This window comes from Vulpes vulpes, chromosome 2 (assembly GCF_048418805.1).
Source record: "Vulpes vulpes isolate BD-2025 chromosome 2, VulVul3, whole genome shotgun sequence".
NCBI classification, from domain to species: Eukaryota; Metazoa; Chordata; class Mammalia; order Carnivora; family Canidae; genus Vulpes; species Vulpes vulpes.
In genome coordinates this window covers 63850106-63867899 of record NC_132781.1, presented here as the reverse complement: position 1 = coordinate 63867899, position 17794 = coordinate 63850106, and the positions used below count along the sequence as shown (strand labels likewise).

The 17794-nt window shown below is 36.7% G+C and overlaps 1 protein-coding gene across 16 annotated transcripts in view; it reads left to right on the top strand.

Annotated features, from left to right (window-relative positions):
- Positions 1 to 17794, top strand: part of SLC4A4 (solute carrier family 4 member 4) — a 424139-nt gene that overhangs the window by 228586 nt on the left and 177759 nt on the right. For 8 of the 16 annotated variants that reach the window (XM_072748813.1, XM_072748814.1, XM_072748812.1 and 5 more), the window contains 2 exons: positions 1151 to 1311; positions 7935 to 8114. In XM_072748813.1, the coding sequence (XP_072604914.1) occupies positions 1151 to 1311; positions 7935 to 8114 (341 nt within the window). The remainder of the gene's footprint in view (positions 1 to 1150; positions 1312 to 7934; positions 8115 to 17794) is intronic. The other 8 variants (XM_072748806.1, XM_072748817.1, XM_072748807.1 and 5 more) reach the window with 1 other exon arrangement.

Below are 17794 nucleotides of genomic sequence, written 5' to 3'. Positions count from 1 at the left end.
TGCCTCCTCTGGGGGTGGTGAGCAGTCTATAAATAATATCTTATGTAGAGCTTCCTCTGATCTCTGCCCTTTGTTCTCTTCTTTAGTGAGCTAGGTGAGCGTTTAGCTTTTTCTAGGAAAACATTTTTCAATTATTAAACCTTTGAGTGAAGAATGTAGGAAAACAATTTTTTAACCCCCTCTGTATCTTTTTCAATATCTTTCAGAAGATTTGAAGTGAGAGAAAGAAGCATTTTTTATTTTGGGTCATAATGAATAGCAAAATGGTGATGCTTTTGTGTTCTCCTTTACCAGTGTAGAGAGAGTCTGTATGAGCAATACATGGGATATAAAGACTGTCAAATGTGTTTTGTTTTCATTTCCATTAAACTTTTAAAAAGTTGCAGTATATCACTAAGTTATTGAAGTATCTGGAAGTCTTAGAAAGAAGGAGTTATGAAATTGGTTTGTTTATTCCATTGTTAAGGTTGATAGGAGATCTGTTATTGGAATCGATGTGTTGTTCCCTGAACTTGTGTATTTTTAAACGCATGTGGAGTGAGACTTGAAGGGTAAAGCTCCCATTAGAATCTCAGTGAGAATGGAACGTGTGTCATCTGAGAAATACAAGCTGCACATGCTGGCCTTCTTTAAGTGTTAAAGGGAAATTTTATATTCATCCAAACACTTCATACACCATGTTTTTCAAATAATTAAGATAAATATTGGTTTATAACTGATATTTCAACTTATATAAACTTGCCTTGTGAAGTCACAACAGAATTCTCACAATGGTGGTTATTTTTACACAGTGTGGGCTTTCATGGAGAATTTTGAAATGCACATTTTTCCTATGTTATTTTAAAAATTTAGCAAAATAATCATTCTTCAGGATTTCATGGTTACATATAGACAGATAAAAAACCAAGAATCCTTTGGATCATTTTGGTTTATTTTCTTTCTCTCTAACACCAGGGGAAGGAGAGTCTAGTGACTCTGTTTGGTATATTTATAAAGGTAATGCAATTAATGATATAATAAGCTTTTAAGACTCCACCAAATGAGACATTTTGGGAGTGCTGGTGGGGGTGGAGATGGAGGGGTTGATGTAGCTATTTCCAGAGGAGGTTGGAATACTTTTAATTGCTGTTCACTAATCTCATGTTCCTAGGTGGATTAAGTTTGAAGAAAAAGTGGAACAGGGTGGGGAAAGATGGAGCAAGCCCCACGTGGCCACATTGTCCCTTCACAGCTTATTTGAGCTAAGGACATGTATGGAGAAAGGATCCATCATGCTTGACAGGGAGGCTTCTTCTCTCCCACAGTTGGTGGGTAAGTATGTTGTTTTAAGTTTTTATCATTTCTTTAGCTACCTGTCCGTGGGTCTCCATTAAAGCAGATAACTTCTAGTGTAAACAGAGTTGAATATTCTACATTTATTTTTGCTCTTTTTTATATTACAAAAATAGTAACATTTTTTTGCAGAAGATTTGGAAAATACAAATATTGAGAAGAAAGTGAAAAAAATCTTCCATCATACTTTCATAGCCATTGGTACCATTGTGGCATGTTTCCATCCAGCTTTTGTTTCTCAGTCTTCCCTCTCATGCTTTTAATTTTTCATGTTATTTTTTTATTGGGATCATAATGTGTATATGTACAGAGTTGCATTCACTTCTACCTTGTAAGGTTAATATTTTTAATGTAGGCTTCCCCCCTGCATCCTTGGTTATTTTAAAATGGAGATCTGGGGAGGGGACTAGATTTCTAGAACTCTGACCTTGGACATTTGCACTAACCTTTTCTGGTCCTTACTTTCATCATCTGTAAAATAGGGGCCTTAAGTCCTATCTAAACAGGAAAATCATCTAGTTGCTGGGTTGGGGCTGGTTTTGTAGGTGGAAGTCAAGATGCTTTAACTGTATGTCAGAAAGGTTGTGTGGGACAAGAGGCTGGCAGACCCTGGTGGGCTAGTGACTGATCATGTCACATGATGATGATCATCAATCTACAACCATCACCAAGTCACGGAACCTCAAGGTGCAGGGCAGCATTGGTATCTTTGGTAACTAGTGTTGGTTAGTGAATGTGAGTGTACCATGTTGAATATCCGGGACACACATTACTACATTTCCAAACAGGGGTATTGTTTTCATTTTCTAACAAAAGCCTGGCCTGAACTGCCTTATTACCCTTTGGATCTAGATGTGCTAAAGATTATGTTTTTCTCAAAAAAGAGTATAGGGGCTCTGTTTGGCTTTCCTAGGAAAATTCAGGAACTAGATGACCACTGGACCTGTATGGATGACCACACTTTCCCCAGGGCTCTGCAGGGTACCTAATTTGGGATTGTGGGGAAGAAGTGGTGGATTGCAGCCCTGTAGAAAGTGATCAGTGTAAAATTCTTGTGTAATTTCAGGTTTACTACAAAATTTCTTTGGATATCTATAGTCAAAAGGCTTATCTATGGCATCTGTATTTGTTTGTTTTAATTGACAGTGGGAAAGCTATAGCATGTGTATGGAAGAAAAGATTAGTTGTCGAATGAGGCATGTATCTTACTGATGTGTATGTATCAGATTCTTCTTCAGAGAACTGGTTAGTTCCATTTGCAAAGAAGTCCCATACATTTCATGAACTTGAGGTGTTTAAAGTGTCAGTGGAGAAGGGGTAAGGGCTAATGTGAAGATACTGGATGGACAGAATTAACTAGTTCATGCAATAATTATTCAGCAGTATAGTATTCAGCAAATAATAGTGGGTGTGCTTGAGCTTCTGCGATGTGCCAGTCATTGGAATTAGGTTTGCAAATCGGTCACTTTGTAGATGGGATAAGTTACAAATCCACATCCACATGGTGGGAAGATAATGTAGGAAATAATCTCTATGTAGAATTTTTCATATTTGACAAGGCAAGTTAGCTGAAAATGGATTTATTATTGTGCCCAGGGAAGATCAGCCCATCTCCAAAGACAGAAGCAAACAGAAGGGATAGTTTTCTGGGTGATTTGTTTTATTGCAAGGGAGTTTGTTATTAAAAAAAAATCGTGGTTACAAAAAATCTGTCCAGTTTTGGAGTGAGAATTGCAATTTCTGTGTGTTCCGACTTTAAGAACTAATCTGGAGCAAAGATGTCTGAAATTAGACAAATTGAAAAAACAAGTCAGAATGCATGAATGCTGGGTAAAATGGAAGTTAAACTTGTGACTGGGCAAGATATAGGCAATCTCAGGGGAGTATATGTATTGTGGCTTAAGGGTCACTAGAAAGGTTCCAATATTAAGAAAGAAGAACTTGGGCTTTTCTGTAAAACTGTCTTTGGGATCTTTAGTATCAGAAAGAGCCATCTTAAGGAGTTTCTGCTCATCAGCAATTGGCTAATCTTTTCCATTCTCGAGAAGACAGAATCCCACTTTATATTGGAGCTTTGTTAGCCAATGGCCAGAGAAAGAGGTTCTGGTATTCACTAGATTTAAGAAAGGTTTATTAAGCGTGTTAAATTCTCACTTTAATGTTCCATTACTTTTTATTATCAGTTGTGGACTTTTTTCTCTAACCATTCCTATTTACTTTTAAAAATGTCATTATATTTTAAAATTAGATACCTAACCAGGTCACTTGGAAGTACTGTCACTCTCATTCTAGAGCTGATAATACATAAAAACAATTCAAGGCAAAAAACACACATTAAAAGCAGAAGGAGGAAGGAGGGATGGATGGAAGGAAGGAAAGAAAGAAGGGAAGGAGGGAGGGAGGAAAGGGATCAGATTTGCAGGAATGGAGAGAGTATGTTTGAAAGAGTATAACTGAAAAAAATATTTAAAAATCCTCAAAGAATCAAAACCTTACAGAGGATTAAAACACATGAAGGCAAAAAAAAAAAAAAAGCGCGCCCTAATTTCATTTTAAATGACAGAAATGGCACAGTGACTTGAAGGGTTGTGGTCATTATTTATTTAGTTATTGAAAAATCCTTTTCTAGCAGAGGCTGAAGTGGTTGTTTTGTTTTGCATCATGCCAATAATTCAGAGTTGAGAATTATGTACAGCTACATCTCTAAGGTGCATCTACCCTCCACCCCATTCTTATCTCCACAAAAGAGAAGAGAAATAAATAATAGTGGGTGTGATCATACAAACAAACAATAGCGTGAGTGATTTGTATCTTCCTTGCAGTGCACCTGCTCCTCCTGCTCCGTGGCCTGTCTCTGAGAGGCGGCCTCCGTCTGCAGGTGCAGACTGTCACCACGTGATTGCTTAAGCAGGTGCTACTTCTCATCTTTACACGCAGCTTTCAGCCTGATCCTGATTCTCCTTGGGATGTCTCCATGTTTTCTTTATGAAGAACCCCTTTTGAATGTTAATAAAAAATTTTATCTTTAAAGCAACTAAAGGGATAAAACAATATTTTCATGGATTATTTTAATAGCTTGATTATTACTGTCATTGTTATAATCCTACAATTAAAGAATGTCATTCCTACATGGAGGCAAGTGCATGAGAATTTTCCTGCCCTCCTAAATTAAAAGAAATTATAAGCCACCTCAGGTATTTTATTATGATGGTGAGTGGGTTAGGAAAGTGTAGCTCTATTTTTGGAGTTCTCATTTTTATATTTAAAGGCATTCCTGAGCTGTGCATGTTGGCAGATGTGTTAGTCATGTTGTTTCTTGCTTTTAACACCTTTTATATTTTCAAAATGGCTATGTATTTATTTTTTATCACAAAACTAATGAACATTCATTTTTAAATAATCCAGAAAAATAGAACACACAAAAATAAAAATACCACCATTTACAGTTACCCTCCCAGCAGTTTTTCTGCACATCTCTATTTACACAAATGAAATTTACACAAATGAAATTTATTTTACAAGTGGGATCATACTATATATAACACTTTAATCTGCCCTTCTTAACTTAAAAACATGAATTTCTTTCCATGTGATTAAACATAATTGCACATATCATTTTAATGGCTGCAAAAATATTTAGTAATCTATTACTGAGCATTTAAGTTGCCTTTCTAATGGTGAAATATTCAAAGAGTTTGAACATATTAAAGGGTTTTATGTCATTTGCTAAATGGCTTCAAGTAAGGTTGTACTAGTTATGGCTGCCATGCTCAGTCTATGGGGTTCCCTGTGGCACCCAGCCTTCATATCAGTGTGGATTGCTCTTTTACATTTTGCTACTTTGATAGGTTTACAAAATCTCACAATTGGTGACATTTATATAAATTTACTTAAATTGCCCTTGTTAGTCCTGAACAAGTCCTGAAGTTTAATATTTCTTGGGCCTTGTATTTCTTTTAAAAATGTTTCTCACTTTTGATCATTTTTTGGTTGCATTCTCCATTCTTTTGGTTTGCAGAAGCTCTGGATATAGCAACAAAATAATATATTTTTTTGGTCCAGAGCTTCCTTTTTTAAATAAAGAAAAATACTGTATGATATGGAAAAAGATATGAATTATGTGTTAGAAAAACCTGGTTTTACTTAGTGGGGGGTTGTTAGGCTACCTCGGAGGGCAAGTCACCTCTTTTGTCTTTTGCCCTCTCTTTTCCCATCTGTACAACAAGAGGTTGCAAACTTGGTGTTTCCTGAGGTTTCTTTCAGCTCTGCTCTTATCTACAGTTGGCACGTTCTCTCCTGATTGGTAGTGTTTGTGGAATTTTGAACACTGAAGGCTTAATTTCAGTGTAGCTGTGAAATGTTACTGCCCCCACTTTCCTTGAAAGGTTTTGTAGTTTGTGCTTAAAAAGATCGCTGTAATGTGGGCCGTTTTATGGAAACTTAATGAAGGGCATAAGCCACACAGATGTCTTAACCTGTTCTAACCGGTGATTTCCAGGCATTAGGAACAGAGGGTCGGCTGTGTGTATGTACAGATAGGTTTGAGATTACAAGGGAAGGCAAGTGTAGAGGGAGGCCCTGCCAGGAAGGATAGATAAGAAACACTTTAATCCACAGCCCTGGAATTATAGTAGGAGCTTGATAACATGTGCCTCAGATATGCTGGGGCTGTTTGTTTATTTTTATGGTTCTTCTGTAAAATGGACCTTCCACATTGAATAAGACTTCAAGGGAAAGTAGAGGAGTTGCACCTAATTATTTTACTGTGGAACAGATCAGTAATTATAGGATCAGTTCTGAGAGTTTCACTGAGAAGGGTTTGTGCAGTTAAAAACATTCAGAGCTAAAGGCCACTCTCAAACCAAAACATTCCTATGGGAGAAACTCTTCCTGCCTTGCCCAAGCTCCCCCACCAAGTGGCCCAGTGTTATGTGACATTTATAGCATCTGTGTTAGACATGGGATGGAAAATCCGGATTCAGCCTCTGCGTGGCTCCCAAGTAGTTGCTTGTATACTATGTAAGTTGTCAGTTTCTAGCTGTAGGCTGTAAGGCAGGTTCTGCGAGTACTTGTGATTAAGATGGTCTTCTGGGAGGCACAGTTGTGACCCAGCAGAGCCCCTAGAATATTTGTAACTTCTTTTAGGAGATGCTGTTATCCTACCAGTTCCCATCACTTTTTTTTGGTCAGACTTTTGCAAGAGAAGAACTTTTGTTCTCATCTCCACTTAAAAAAAAAAAAAAGATTTATTTATTTATTTGTGAGAGAGACCCAGTGGGTACAAGCAGGGGGATGGGCAACAGGAGAGGGTGAGAATCTCAAGCAGACTCCACGCTAGCACTGGACCCTGATGAAGGGCTTGATCCCAGGACCCTGAGATCATGCCCTGAGCTGAAATCAAGAGTTGGACACTTAACCACTGAGCCACCCAGGTGCCCCTCTCATTTCCACTTTTGTATACTGGGAAGTTTGCCCAAGGGGAGAATTTTGAGGTGTGCTAGATGCACTCATATACCTGAAAAGGTAGGCGTGGGATCCACTCATTGTTCTGGTTCTGTGCAGGGGGTGAAAGCTCCACCTGTGTACAGTGGATGAAGTAATCTCCTGCCTTGTATAGTTTCTGTTATGATTTGGCCAGAACTCTATTCTGGACAGAGGAAATGTCGACCTGTTATGTGATGTTAGAGAAGGATGCACCAGGCTACTTTATGCCATTCTGCTGACATGCTGGACTTGGGAGCAAGAGGATTTCTTCTTTTGGAGTAAAACTTGTCCTTTAGCAGAGTCACCCGTGGAGCAGTTTCTATTAAACACAGTTATCTTTTTCAATTAAAGCCATTCTAAAAACAAGAACTAATAGAAATTACAACTTTTTGTAGTAAGACTGAAATTTTATATTAAATTCTGGTCACTTTATATTTTAAAATGATTACTGGAATATATTGAAAAGGCTTTTGTTGGATCCAAAGAATAGCCTCCCTTTTTAGAAAAGATGAAGGCATAGTTTTGTACGTTAGTGTTTCTTTCATTGGATTGATTGGTGTTCAAATAACCTGATATGGGCAACAGTATTGTTTTCCTTTGTCCTATTTTAAGGAAAATATATCATTACAGAAGGATTGGGAAAACATCTAAAAAATTAATAATGTCATTATATTAAATTTTGCATATCTCTTCAAGTTTTTAAAATATAATTTATATTTCTGGCATACTTGCTATGATAGAGCACATGAAATTTTTCTAATCTTTTTTTTTACCTAATTGAAAAAATGTAAATTACTGACTTACTGTATTACTCATAGAAGAATGTGATTAATGTGAATTCACTATTAACTGGGATTGGATAAAAGAGGACAAGATGATTCTTCCTCTCCAAACATATAAATTCATAGTGGAATATTTATCTCTCTCTCATTAACACCAGGATCTTTGTGTCCTGTATCTTTATCCTTCATACAAAGGGGAAAGTTGAAAATTTGGGGAAATAGCATATTGATAGTAAGTTTGAAGGTAATGTCCATAAAATCAGAGTAAAAAATTAACATTGTGATCTTATAACTTAGTTTTGCTTTTTGTTTTTGTTTTGCTTGTTTTTGTATCAGAGATGATTGTTGACCATCAGATTGAGACAGGCCTATTGAAACCTGACCTTAAGGATAAGGTGACCTACACTTTGCTCCGGAGGCACCGGCATCAAACCAAGAAATCTAACCTTCGATCCCTGGCTGACATTGGGAAGACAGTCTCCAGTGCAAGTAGGATGTTTACCAACCCTGATAATGGTAATGCAGGGCCTAACAGCTGCCCCGCTCTCTTTCCTGTCTTACTCACCTTTACTCCATCTCACATCATCTGTTGTTTTTACCCCCTCCATATTTCTTCTTTCCTCAAGTTCATATGCCACAGCCATTTCCTAATGACACTTACCCAGTTGGGCAGGTCTGCAGTCCTGTTGGAAAGATTTCAGCAGTTACTAAGGCTGCAGATGCCAAGATGCCTTGCTTGCTCCATATACGTCTATTCTGATTGACTGAGATGGTTTGGTAATGTCACTATGATGAAACAACTGAATATTTCAGAGGAGTCATCAAATTTGTTTTTTGACTATATCAAGGAAAATACTTTTGACTTGGGGATGTGTAAGAATACGGAGGATAGACTAAGATAGGATAAAAGCTCTGAATTCTAGTATCATAGAGTATTTGCTAGGTATGGGAGATGGTGTCTACTCTATAAATGACTATTTATCCAAGTAAGGCTCAGTATTACATTTGTTACTTAATAAAGTCTAGGCCTACAAAAAGAAAGAAAAAGAATCATCTACTCTTTTGTTATATAAAAATGATGGTTAGATGTGAGAATAATTATTCAAGGTGGTATACTACCCCATTATTTAGTAATAGGAAAGGCACCGTGTCTTATTTATGCTTTGTTGCATTTAGCAGTTTTCTGTAAAGTATCTATCTTTTGTATCATTGTCTTTATTTCAAATAAATTTCATGGTTGCCTATAATCTGAGAAGGGAGAAGCTAATTTCCAGGAAGAATGGAAAATGAAACCATGACGGGAAGTATTGCTAAGCACCGGGCTGGTAGAACCGGGTCTCTCTCATCCCACCCTGGTCTTTTTTAGTACAAGAGAAATGAGTAGGTAAGGGAGCATCAAATTCGTTGCCTTCATCTGTACTTTCAGAATAGCATAAAAATATTTTGCTGTGGAAAAAGTGGACTGAATGAATTGTATAAACTGAATTCTAACTTGGTCACTCCGTTTCTGGGAATTGAATTTTCTGACTTGATATTAAAACGAATTGTTGGCTCGAAGGGAGCATACTATTAGCAAATTTTCTCTGGTGTATTTTTGAACCATTCCATTATTGTAGTTTCTTAATGAGTCGTTAAGTAGCACCAAATGAAAAGTTCAGTTTTATTGAATGACTTCTACATTGATTTAACTGCTACCATAATTTTTTTAAAAAGCAAAACAATTTATAAATAAATACTTAAAATAGAAGTGCTCCTTATGAAAAACACTCACAAAAAGAAGAATCTAATCTAGAATATTCCTACTACAGTTTTGATGGTTCTATCATTACCTGTCATATTGCTGCTGATGGGAAATGTTTTATTTCTTGTATATGTCCTTTGTTTCCTTTTTGTTTTTTCAATTGTATTTTTGAAGGGCTTAATGGCTGGAAATGTTACGGGATGAACAGTGGGTTACAACTGATGTCACAAATACTTCATTTTAAAAGCAGCCCCTGTTCTTTAAATTAGGGCAACTGAAGTAAAAATCTGTCTTTTATGTTTTTTTTTTTTTTAAGGTTTTATTTATTTGAGAGAGAAAGGGAATGAGGGAGGGGGAGGGGATAGGGGAAGAGGGAAGGAGAGAGAGAGAGAGAGAGACAAGCAGACTCCCCGCTGAGCAGGAAGCCTGATATGGGGCTCTATCCCAGGACCCTGAGATCATGGCCTGAGCCTAAGGCAGATGCTTGACCAACTGGGCTCTATCCCAGGACCCTGAGATCATGGCCTGAGCCTAAGGCAGATGCTTGACCAACTGAGTCCCTTTTATGTTTTATTTTTTATCCTCTTCTTTATTTAAATGAAATTCCATGATTTGGAGATTAATTTTTTTTTATCATGAAGTTGGTACTTATTGTTAAAGAAGCAAGACACTGCATTGTTTTCAAACATTGCTATGTTTGCAAAGAGAAGCGGAGTGGAAATGGCAGCGTAAGGGTGCCTTCTGCCAGTTTGGTCTGAGCTTTGTTTTCATGAAGTGCCAGGCAAAGTAGAAATTAAGAACAGATGGATCTTGTAGGCCAGTACTTTGTGCTTTAGGAGAAAGTATTTGGATGTGGAATACAACTGATAAGTTGACATCATCCAGCATTCAATCTTTTATCCTATCAGTAGATCTTTGTACTTCAGAGCAAAGTTGAAATTGCCTTTGTCATTCACCTTTCACTTGTGAAATGTTATATATGCTGGGCAGAAAGCAAGTAGGGAGGGCAGTCAGTTCTTCCTTTCCAGCTCTTCAGCTGATCAGCTTACACCCTGAAGCGTGGAATATGATTAGGCCTTATTAAACATGTTATTATTGGCCTTTGTGTTACTTAACTCCTTTTAATTATCCAAAGGTGAGATTTGACTTTGAGAGATTCTATAGTAATGCCTTTCATGTACCTCTAAGGTATGTTCTTATAAATTATCAGATGGCAAATTTTTGTTTTTTTAAAGACACTTTTTCTTACTTGCAAGTTTACACAGTTACCTCGATATGTTAGGGTTTAATTACTTGATATCTTTAACAACTATGAAATGTTCTTAGAATAAATTTCTAAGACAAAGAATTATATAATTGTGGCTACTATTTTAATAAATGAGAATCTTATATCTATTGTTGGAGCTAGATTCTAACACTGTATCTGCATGTAAAATCTAGATAAACCTCAGCCACTTTAATATTCCAGTATAGGCTAGAGATTAGACATTGCTTGCTTTAGTTATGATAGCAACAGTGCAATTAATAGCTGAAATTATGGAGATACTTTAGGATTGGGATTTTTTTCATTTCCCAGTGGTGTGCTGGAGCTACTTCTATTTATGCACAAGAGCCAATCAGGAATTTTGCAAGCCAGTTGTTTAAACACAGCTACTATTAAAAATTAAATTATGTATACACACAATTAAATAGTGATATTAAAAACAAAGATAATTACTCAAAATTCATCATTTCCTACTTATTTTATTGCATTGTACTGGAGTTTATACTCTTCAGGTTATCTATTGTGTATATATATGATGGAAATACTATAAATTGTTATGGAGTCACATCTTCCCAACTCTGTATTCAGTGACTTCATTTTGGTAGCTTAAAATAAGCTGTGGTGGTAGCATTTGCACCATCGAAATCAGTGAATTCAAATCAGGACTTGATTTATTGTTGCATCATTTGTTTATAGGCTTTAAAAAGTGACGGAGAAAATGCTAATAATGCAGATTAAATTTAAGTGTACAGTGTCTATGGCCATTGTGTAGTCAGTTTGAGCTCTTAACAAATTACCATACACTGGGTGGCTTAAACAATAAGCGTTTATTTCACATAGTTCTGGAGGCTGTGGAGTCCAAGACCAAAGTGCCACAGATTTGGTTCTTGGTAAGGGCCCTCTTCCTAGCTTGTAGATGGTTGTTTTCATTGTATCTTTTACATGGCAGAGGGAGCTCGATCATCTTTCTCCTCTCTCTTTTCATAAGAGCATTAATCCCATTCATGAAGGCTCTGCCCTCATGATCTAATTTCCTCTCAAAGGCCCCATCTCCTCCTATCATATTGGGTGGAAGGGTTAGGATTTCAACATATGAATATTGGGAGGAGATAGAAACATTCAATCCTTAACAGCTTTTAAAATGTGAAAAGCAGAAAGAATCCATCCAGTAAATACCTGGCCAGTATTCAAAAATTATTATCCAGTTTTAGCAAAGGAGTCACCACATCATTGAGGAATGAGTGAAGTCTGACATATGTCTTCATTGTTTCACTTTTGTCCTACTTGTTAACATATATGATAATGGATGTTCAACATGGATGTTGCAACTATGTTTGGTTTCCAGTTGCAACAACAAGTTGGCTACTGCTAAAGGAGTTTGGTAAAAATTAACAAAAGCATTCTATGAGAATCAATGGACTATATGCAATATACAACAGAGTATTATATGTTTTATTATTACTTATATGTGTGCTGCCTGTCCTTTATATCAGTGAAATTTACTATGCACACACACACAAAAATGCTTTTTCTCTAGAGAGCTGGTTTTCTCAAACATTTATTATTAGCAGCATACCCATTAACAGCCCACCACTGTCTTTCCATAGCTAAAGATTAACTCCCATTTTTTAGGGTTCTGATGTAGCTTTGGGTTCAAGATAATTTAGTGTTTTAAAAAAGAAATGAAAAACATTTTTAATTGTAATAAATCAGGAAAGAATCAGGCTAGCTTCCAAGATGTTAATTATGATGAAATTACGACTTGTCTGAGGCATCTGTGAATTTTGATAGACGTGTCTGCCAGGTACTAAATTTTAGGCAAGTGATATAATTTCCCAATATATTAATTGAGGTGTTTCTGTGGAGTTAGTGTTAGGTTTCCATTTCCTCTGGTGTTAGATTTCCCTTCATCCACTCTTTTTCTTACTATTATTTTAGTTTAAGCCGTATGAAATTGCCATTTTGTAGGTAAAATAAAGTTGACTGTCAGCAATTTCATAGAGTTCAACTTAATAATTTGGTTTGAGATATGTAGGTAATCTATATTATTGCAGTTTACTATGAAAGAATGACATGTAAACCTAGGAACTTTCCTTGGTAGTATTTAAAAATCAAGTAAGATATATTTAATTTGCTTTTTATTAGAAAGTAAAAACAAAGTTTATACTTGATTGGTATGTATTCAAAATTTTTAGTAAGATGTTTATGACAAGGTTATCTGATAACTGTTTTAAAGAATCATGGTTTGTAGGATGATCTAAAAACATCATTTACCACTTAAATGGATAGTTTTGATATGTAGTGTCTAAGCTTATAAGAGATGAATGAGACCTGATTTAAGGACAAAGACCAACTAGGAACCTTAATTTGAGTACTCAGCTTGTACTACCTCTGGAAATTTGGGCAGTGCCATCATCAATTTGTCCCTGGTTTTTTTCTCCCTGGCTTCTTCATTTTCTTACCCCTACACTATTATAGAAACTTTTTCCTGGGATCCCTGGGTGGCGCAGCGGTTTGGCGCCTGCCTTTGGCCCAGGGCGTGATCCTGGAGACCCGGGATCGAATCCCACGTCAGGCTCCTGGTGCATGGAGCCTGCTTCTCCCTCCGCCTGTGTCTCTCTGCCTCTCTCTCTCTCTGTGACTATCATAAATAAATAAAAAATTAAAAAAAAAAAAAAGAAACTTTTTCCTTACCCTTCATTGTCTGTGAGTATGCATGCCCTTTACTGCAGTGACTTTGGTTATCCAGTTAAACCTAGACTACGAATGTCATTTTTTTCCCAATCCAATTTTATGACCCCATTTTTCTTTAGTTTTTTTTTTCAACAGAAAGTTAGAAATATAATTTAGTACTTAGTTTCCATGCCTGTAAAACAGAGATAAGGAAAATTAAATGAGATAATATATGTAAAATGGTGACTGGCATGTAGTAACGAAACAAATCACTCCACAAAACACAATTAAGGAGGAAAAAATCTCATATTGAATAAGTGGTTTGTGGAATGATATTTGTTCTGTAGCTTATTATTTGGGGAGAGATTCAGGATGTAGTACTGAGTTATTTCTTCTGCTCTTTGATACTGGTAGCTAATACCAAATGGGATATGAGAGAGGAAGAAGCCCTTTCCCATCACAGCCCCTTACAAAGAGTCTTTCTCCCTCATTCATTTTACTCTTTGCTAAATGACTATCAGGGAAACCCTAAACCACACTGAGAACCCAAGAATATAGCTATTCCGGCAGGTAGATGAGGCGTGAGGAGAGGTGTCACCTCCAGAGCCAGGGCAGCTGGTTCTTAGGCCTCACACTGCTTCCCCCAAGTTTTTCCTGGTGCCCTGTGGCCTCTTCTGTATTGATAAGGACCCATGGCTTGTTCCTGATTGAGCCTCTGGGTTTTCTCTCCAGTTTGGCACTTTTTTTTTTTTCCTGTCAGATAAGAGAAATGTGACCTACTTGCTCCCATCACTTGTTGCCATCACTTACTTTCTCCCTGGATCCTCTTTTCATTGTTACCAGGCAGGATGCTACTTCCTCATTAGCTCTCACACTGCTTCTTCTGACATAAGCACACAACAGCTTTAGATATTTTAAAAAGTGTAGTCTAGTGCTGTTACCTACAGTAGTATAGACTGTAGTTAGCAACAGAGAACAAACAATGGAAAGAAATCAATTTTTTTTTGTTAATAGTAATTCTAGGCTCCATTGAAATGTAAGTGGAATTAGCTAGGCTTTTGTTGCTTTGGATCTGATTTGAGATTAGGCATATTCAAGCTATTTGGTTTGGATGTTAGATCAAGCTGCCTAGATACTGGCACACAGTAGATCTGGCTGGGACCACCGCCAGGTTTGGCAGCTTTCTCAGTCCCTTTAGAAATTCTTAGCTTTTGTCTGGGTTTTGGATTCTGGTTTATCCCAATTGTTTCTGGCTGGGTTGTTCTACTTTGCAGCCTCCCCCTTCCCTGTTCCCTTGAATTCAGACCTGGTCCCTGAATCAATGGGTAGGGCAGGCACTTCCCTGACTTCCCTCAGATGTTCTGCTCCTCTGAAGCAGGCCATCATGTTTCTCCAGTTCTGAGATGGATCAATCAACATTTTGTTTCTCAGGCTCACATCACCTTAAAATGAGAGTCCTCTTCCCAGGTGCCTTTCTGCATACAATCAATTCTCTCCAAAATCCAACAGCACACATCCATCTGTTTTGTTCAGGGCTCTAATTCTGCGTTCATTTGCACAGCACAGATGAGTGTCCTGGCCAGAGCCCAGTGAATGATCAAGCTTTTCTCAGCCTTAGATTTTTTTTTTAAAGATTTTATTTATTCATGAGAGACACACAGAGAGAGAGGCAGAGACATAGGCAGAGGGAGGAGCAGGCTCCACGCAGGGAGCCCGATGTGGGACTTGATCCTGGGACCCCAGGATCATGCCCTGGGCCAAAGGCAGGCACTAAACCACTGAGCCACCCAGGTGTCCCTCAGCCTTAGATTAAATTAACCAATCCATGGAAAGTTTCTAGAAAAGTGCTTCAATATTATTCCTTGATAATGGTAACTTACTAAAAGCAGTATTTCTAATTCATCTATCAGATACCACTCTTAGTTTCTTTCTCTTCCCTAGGCAGGTGACTGATCTTCCAGATTTATAATATTCAGATCTTTTAAAAAAATAACACATTTTTTTCCCAATAGTCTTTGTCACCCAGGTATTTGGTAGTCTGTTCTGCTGTTCATGGTAATGAAGAGTCAGGCTTAAGGGATATAACACAAGTATTTCATTTTTGCTTTATAATCTTCTTGGAGACATGGTGCCATCTTTTCTAAAGGCTTTGTTCTAGTCTTGGGCTAATATTTAGTAGTGTGTGACTTTGAGCAATTTATATAATATCCTTGAACCTTGATTTTTTTTTATACCTGTAAATAACGATAGTTATACCATCAGGAGTAGATGAGATATTTTTGTGATAAGTATTTAAGAAGTATAATGTGAGATACCACTGTAAGGAATGGCTATTCAGAAATATTTAAAGGAGAAGATCTAATGCCTTTCATATTTAAAACCAAGGACAGAGACTCAATTCACCACCATTATTTTGTATTCTGTTATTTTTTTGTGCCTCTCAATTTTTTTCTCCTACTCCTTCAAAAATGAAAACATTCTTGGAGTTTTACTTTTAATACTGTGCTTTCACTATCACCTTTAGAGATGCCAAATAATACCTAATGAAAAAAAATACCTAATGAGGTGTCACTTTTTGGCTGTATATTTTCAATTAGGATATAAAGATTGATCAATATATCTGAGTAATGACAATTGTTATCTATCAATAAATAATATATAACAAGATGTTACCATGAAATAAACATATTTTTAAATTTTATTACTTGCCAGTCCACAGCCAGGGTTATAGATGGAGTAATGGAATGGAATAATTCTCTGTGTCATACCCTACTATACAGGGAAAAGTGATATACTTAAAGGGCCCTTAACTGATTTTCTGCTGCCACCCCTGGGTAATTGTCTTCCTGGAGATACTTGATAGAGTCACTTTTGTGAAGTCCTATTTTCCCCAGCCTCATCTTTCTCTAAAGAGGAAGATCTGGGACCACATCCTGGTCTCTATAAAAGACAAATAGTAAAGGAGAGGGAAGGACAGGAAAGTGTGAAAAAGAAAGGAATGGGAGGAGGAGATGTGAACACTGGACTTTGGGAAGATCTTGTCTTCCCAAAAGAAAAAAGAAGGAATAAAATTAATGTCTGCCAAGAATGATTAAGCATGCCTCACCTACTCAAGCCTAGTTTTGGTACAAATAGCAAAGGGCAAAAAGATTTGTTCAGGTTTATGAACCCAATATCTTAAAAATCACATTTTGATTTTCAAGTTGAATTAAATTAGGGCATGGTTTCTGTCTTTGGTGTTTTCTAATACCTTACTGAGCAAAAGATGCTGAGCAAAAGAAACATCATTCCATCATTGATATTAATGATAGTAGCAACAATAATATCTCCTATTAATTGAGCACTTATATACCAGGCATTGTCATCCATGATGTTTCTAATGTATATATCATCCATTTGCATATGAAAAGCCTGAGTTCAGAAATGTAAAATAATTTGCCTAAGCACTAAAAGATGGAGGAGCCTAGTATGTTTAATAACCATATGCTAATTAAACTGCAAAGGGTAATGAGCTTCTTCAACCATAATTATTTCCCACACCTCAGTTGAGTCCAAGTCTTTTATTTTGTGTAACCTTGTGATGTTGAGGAGATCTGGAAGTCAACCTGTGTATTGGTTATATAGGCAGTTGTATAGGCAAGGTCGTATAGGAAGGAATACACTCCAAACTTGGCAGTTGGGTGTCTTTTTATGGGCTTTCCAAATGGAGATTTCTAGACAACATATTTCATAGGTTTACAGGTGAAATGCAGCTATCCTCTTGTGTTGAACTTTTTGACTAAATAATTGTGGAATGCATTATACATGCTCAGTGACTACTTTTTAAAAGTTTTTATTAAAATTACAGTTAGTTCCCATATAGTGTAATATTAGTTTCCAGATGACTATCTGAACATACAATATTGCAATCCTAAAAGAATGCTAAAAGTTGAACATGAGTAGAATTTATTTTTTCTTAATAGGATTGTTAAAAATGCATTTTGCTAGAGAGATATTTTTAGTTTATATGCATGATTCAACTAGGGACACCTTCACTTGAGCAGATTGGGGTTGATGGTTTTAGACAGGTTGATCTCAAGGGTTATGTGAAATCAAAAAACTCACCACACTATTTTCTACAGTCTAGATATTGGAAACTATCACTCTGAAATGTTTAGAGCTGTAGATCTTTAGATCTTTCCTCATCAAGTCACAATAATATTAACCAATTTCTACCTTGTTTATGCCTGGAGTCGGGCAAAAGTGATTTAGAAGAGAATGTGTAAGATGATAGCAAAGCCAAGTTGTTTATTTTGTAGCTTAAGTGCAGAAGAAGTACAATGGAAGTATTTTCTGGGAAAGGCGTACGTACTATGTCATTATCATGGTATAATTATAGAAAGTTCGGCTCCAGCTTTGGGAAGGACTTTTCAAAATTGTATACTTGAAAAATTTGTGTAGAGAAAAAAACATAACATGAAAGGGTTACGGAATTTGTATTTCTTCCTGCACAGAAGTCCACAGAGGGTCCAACAAATC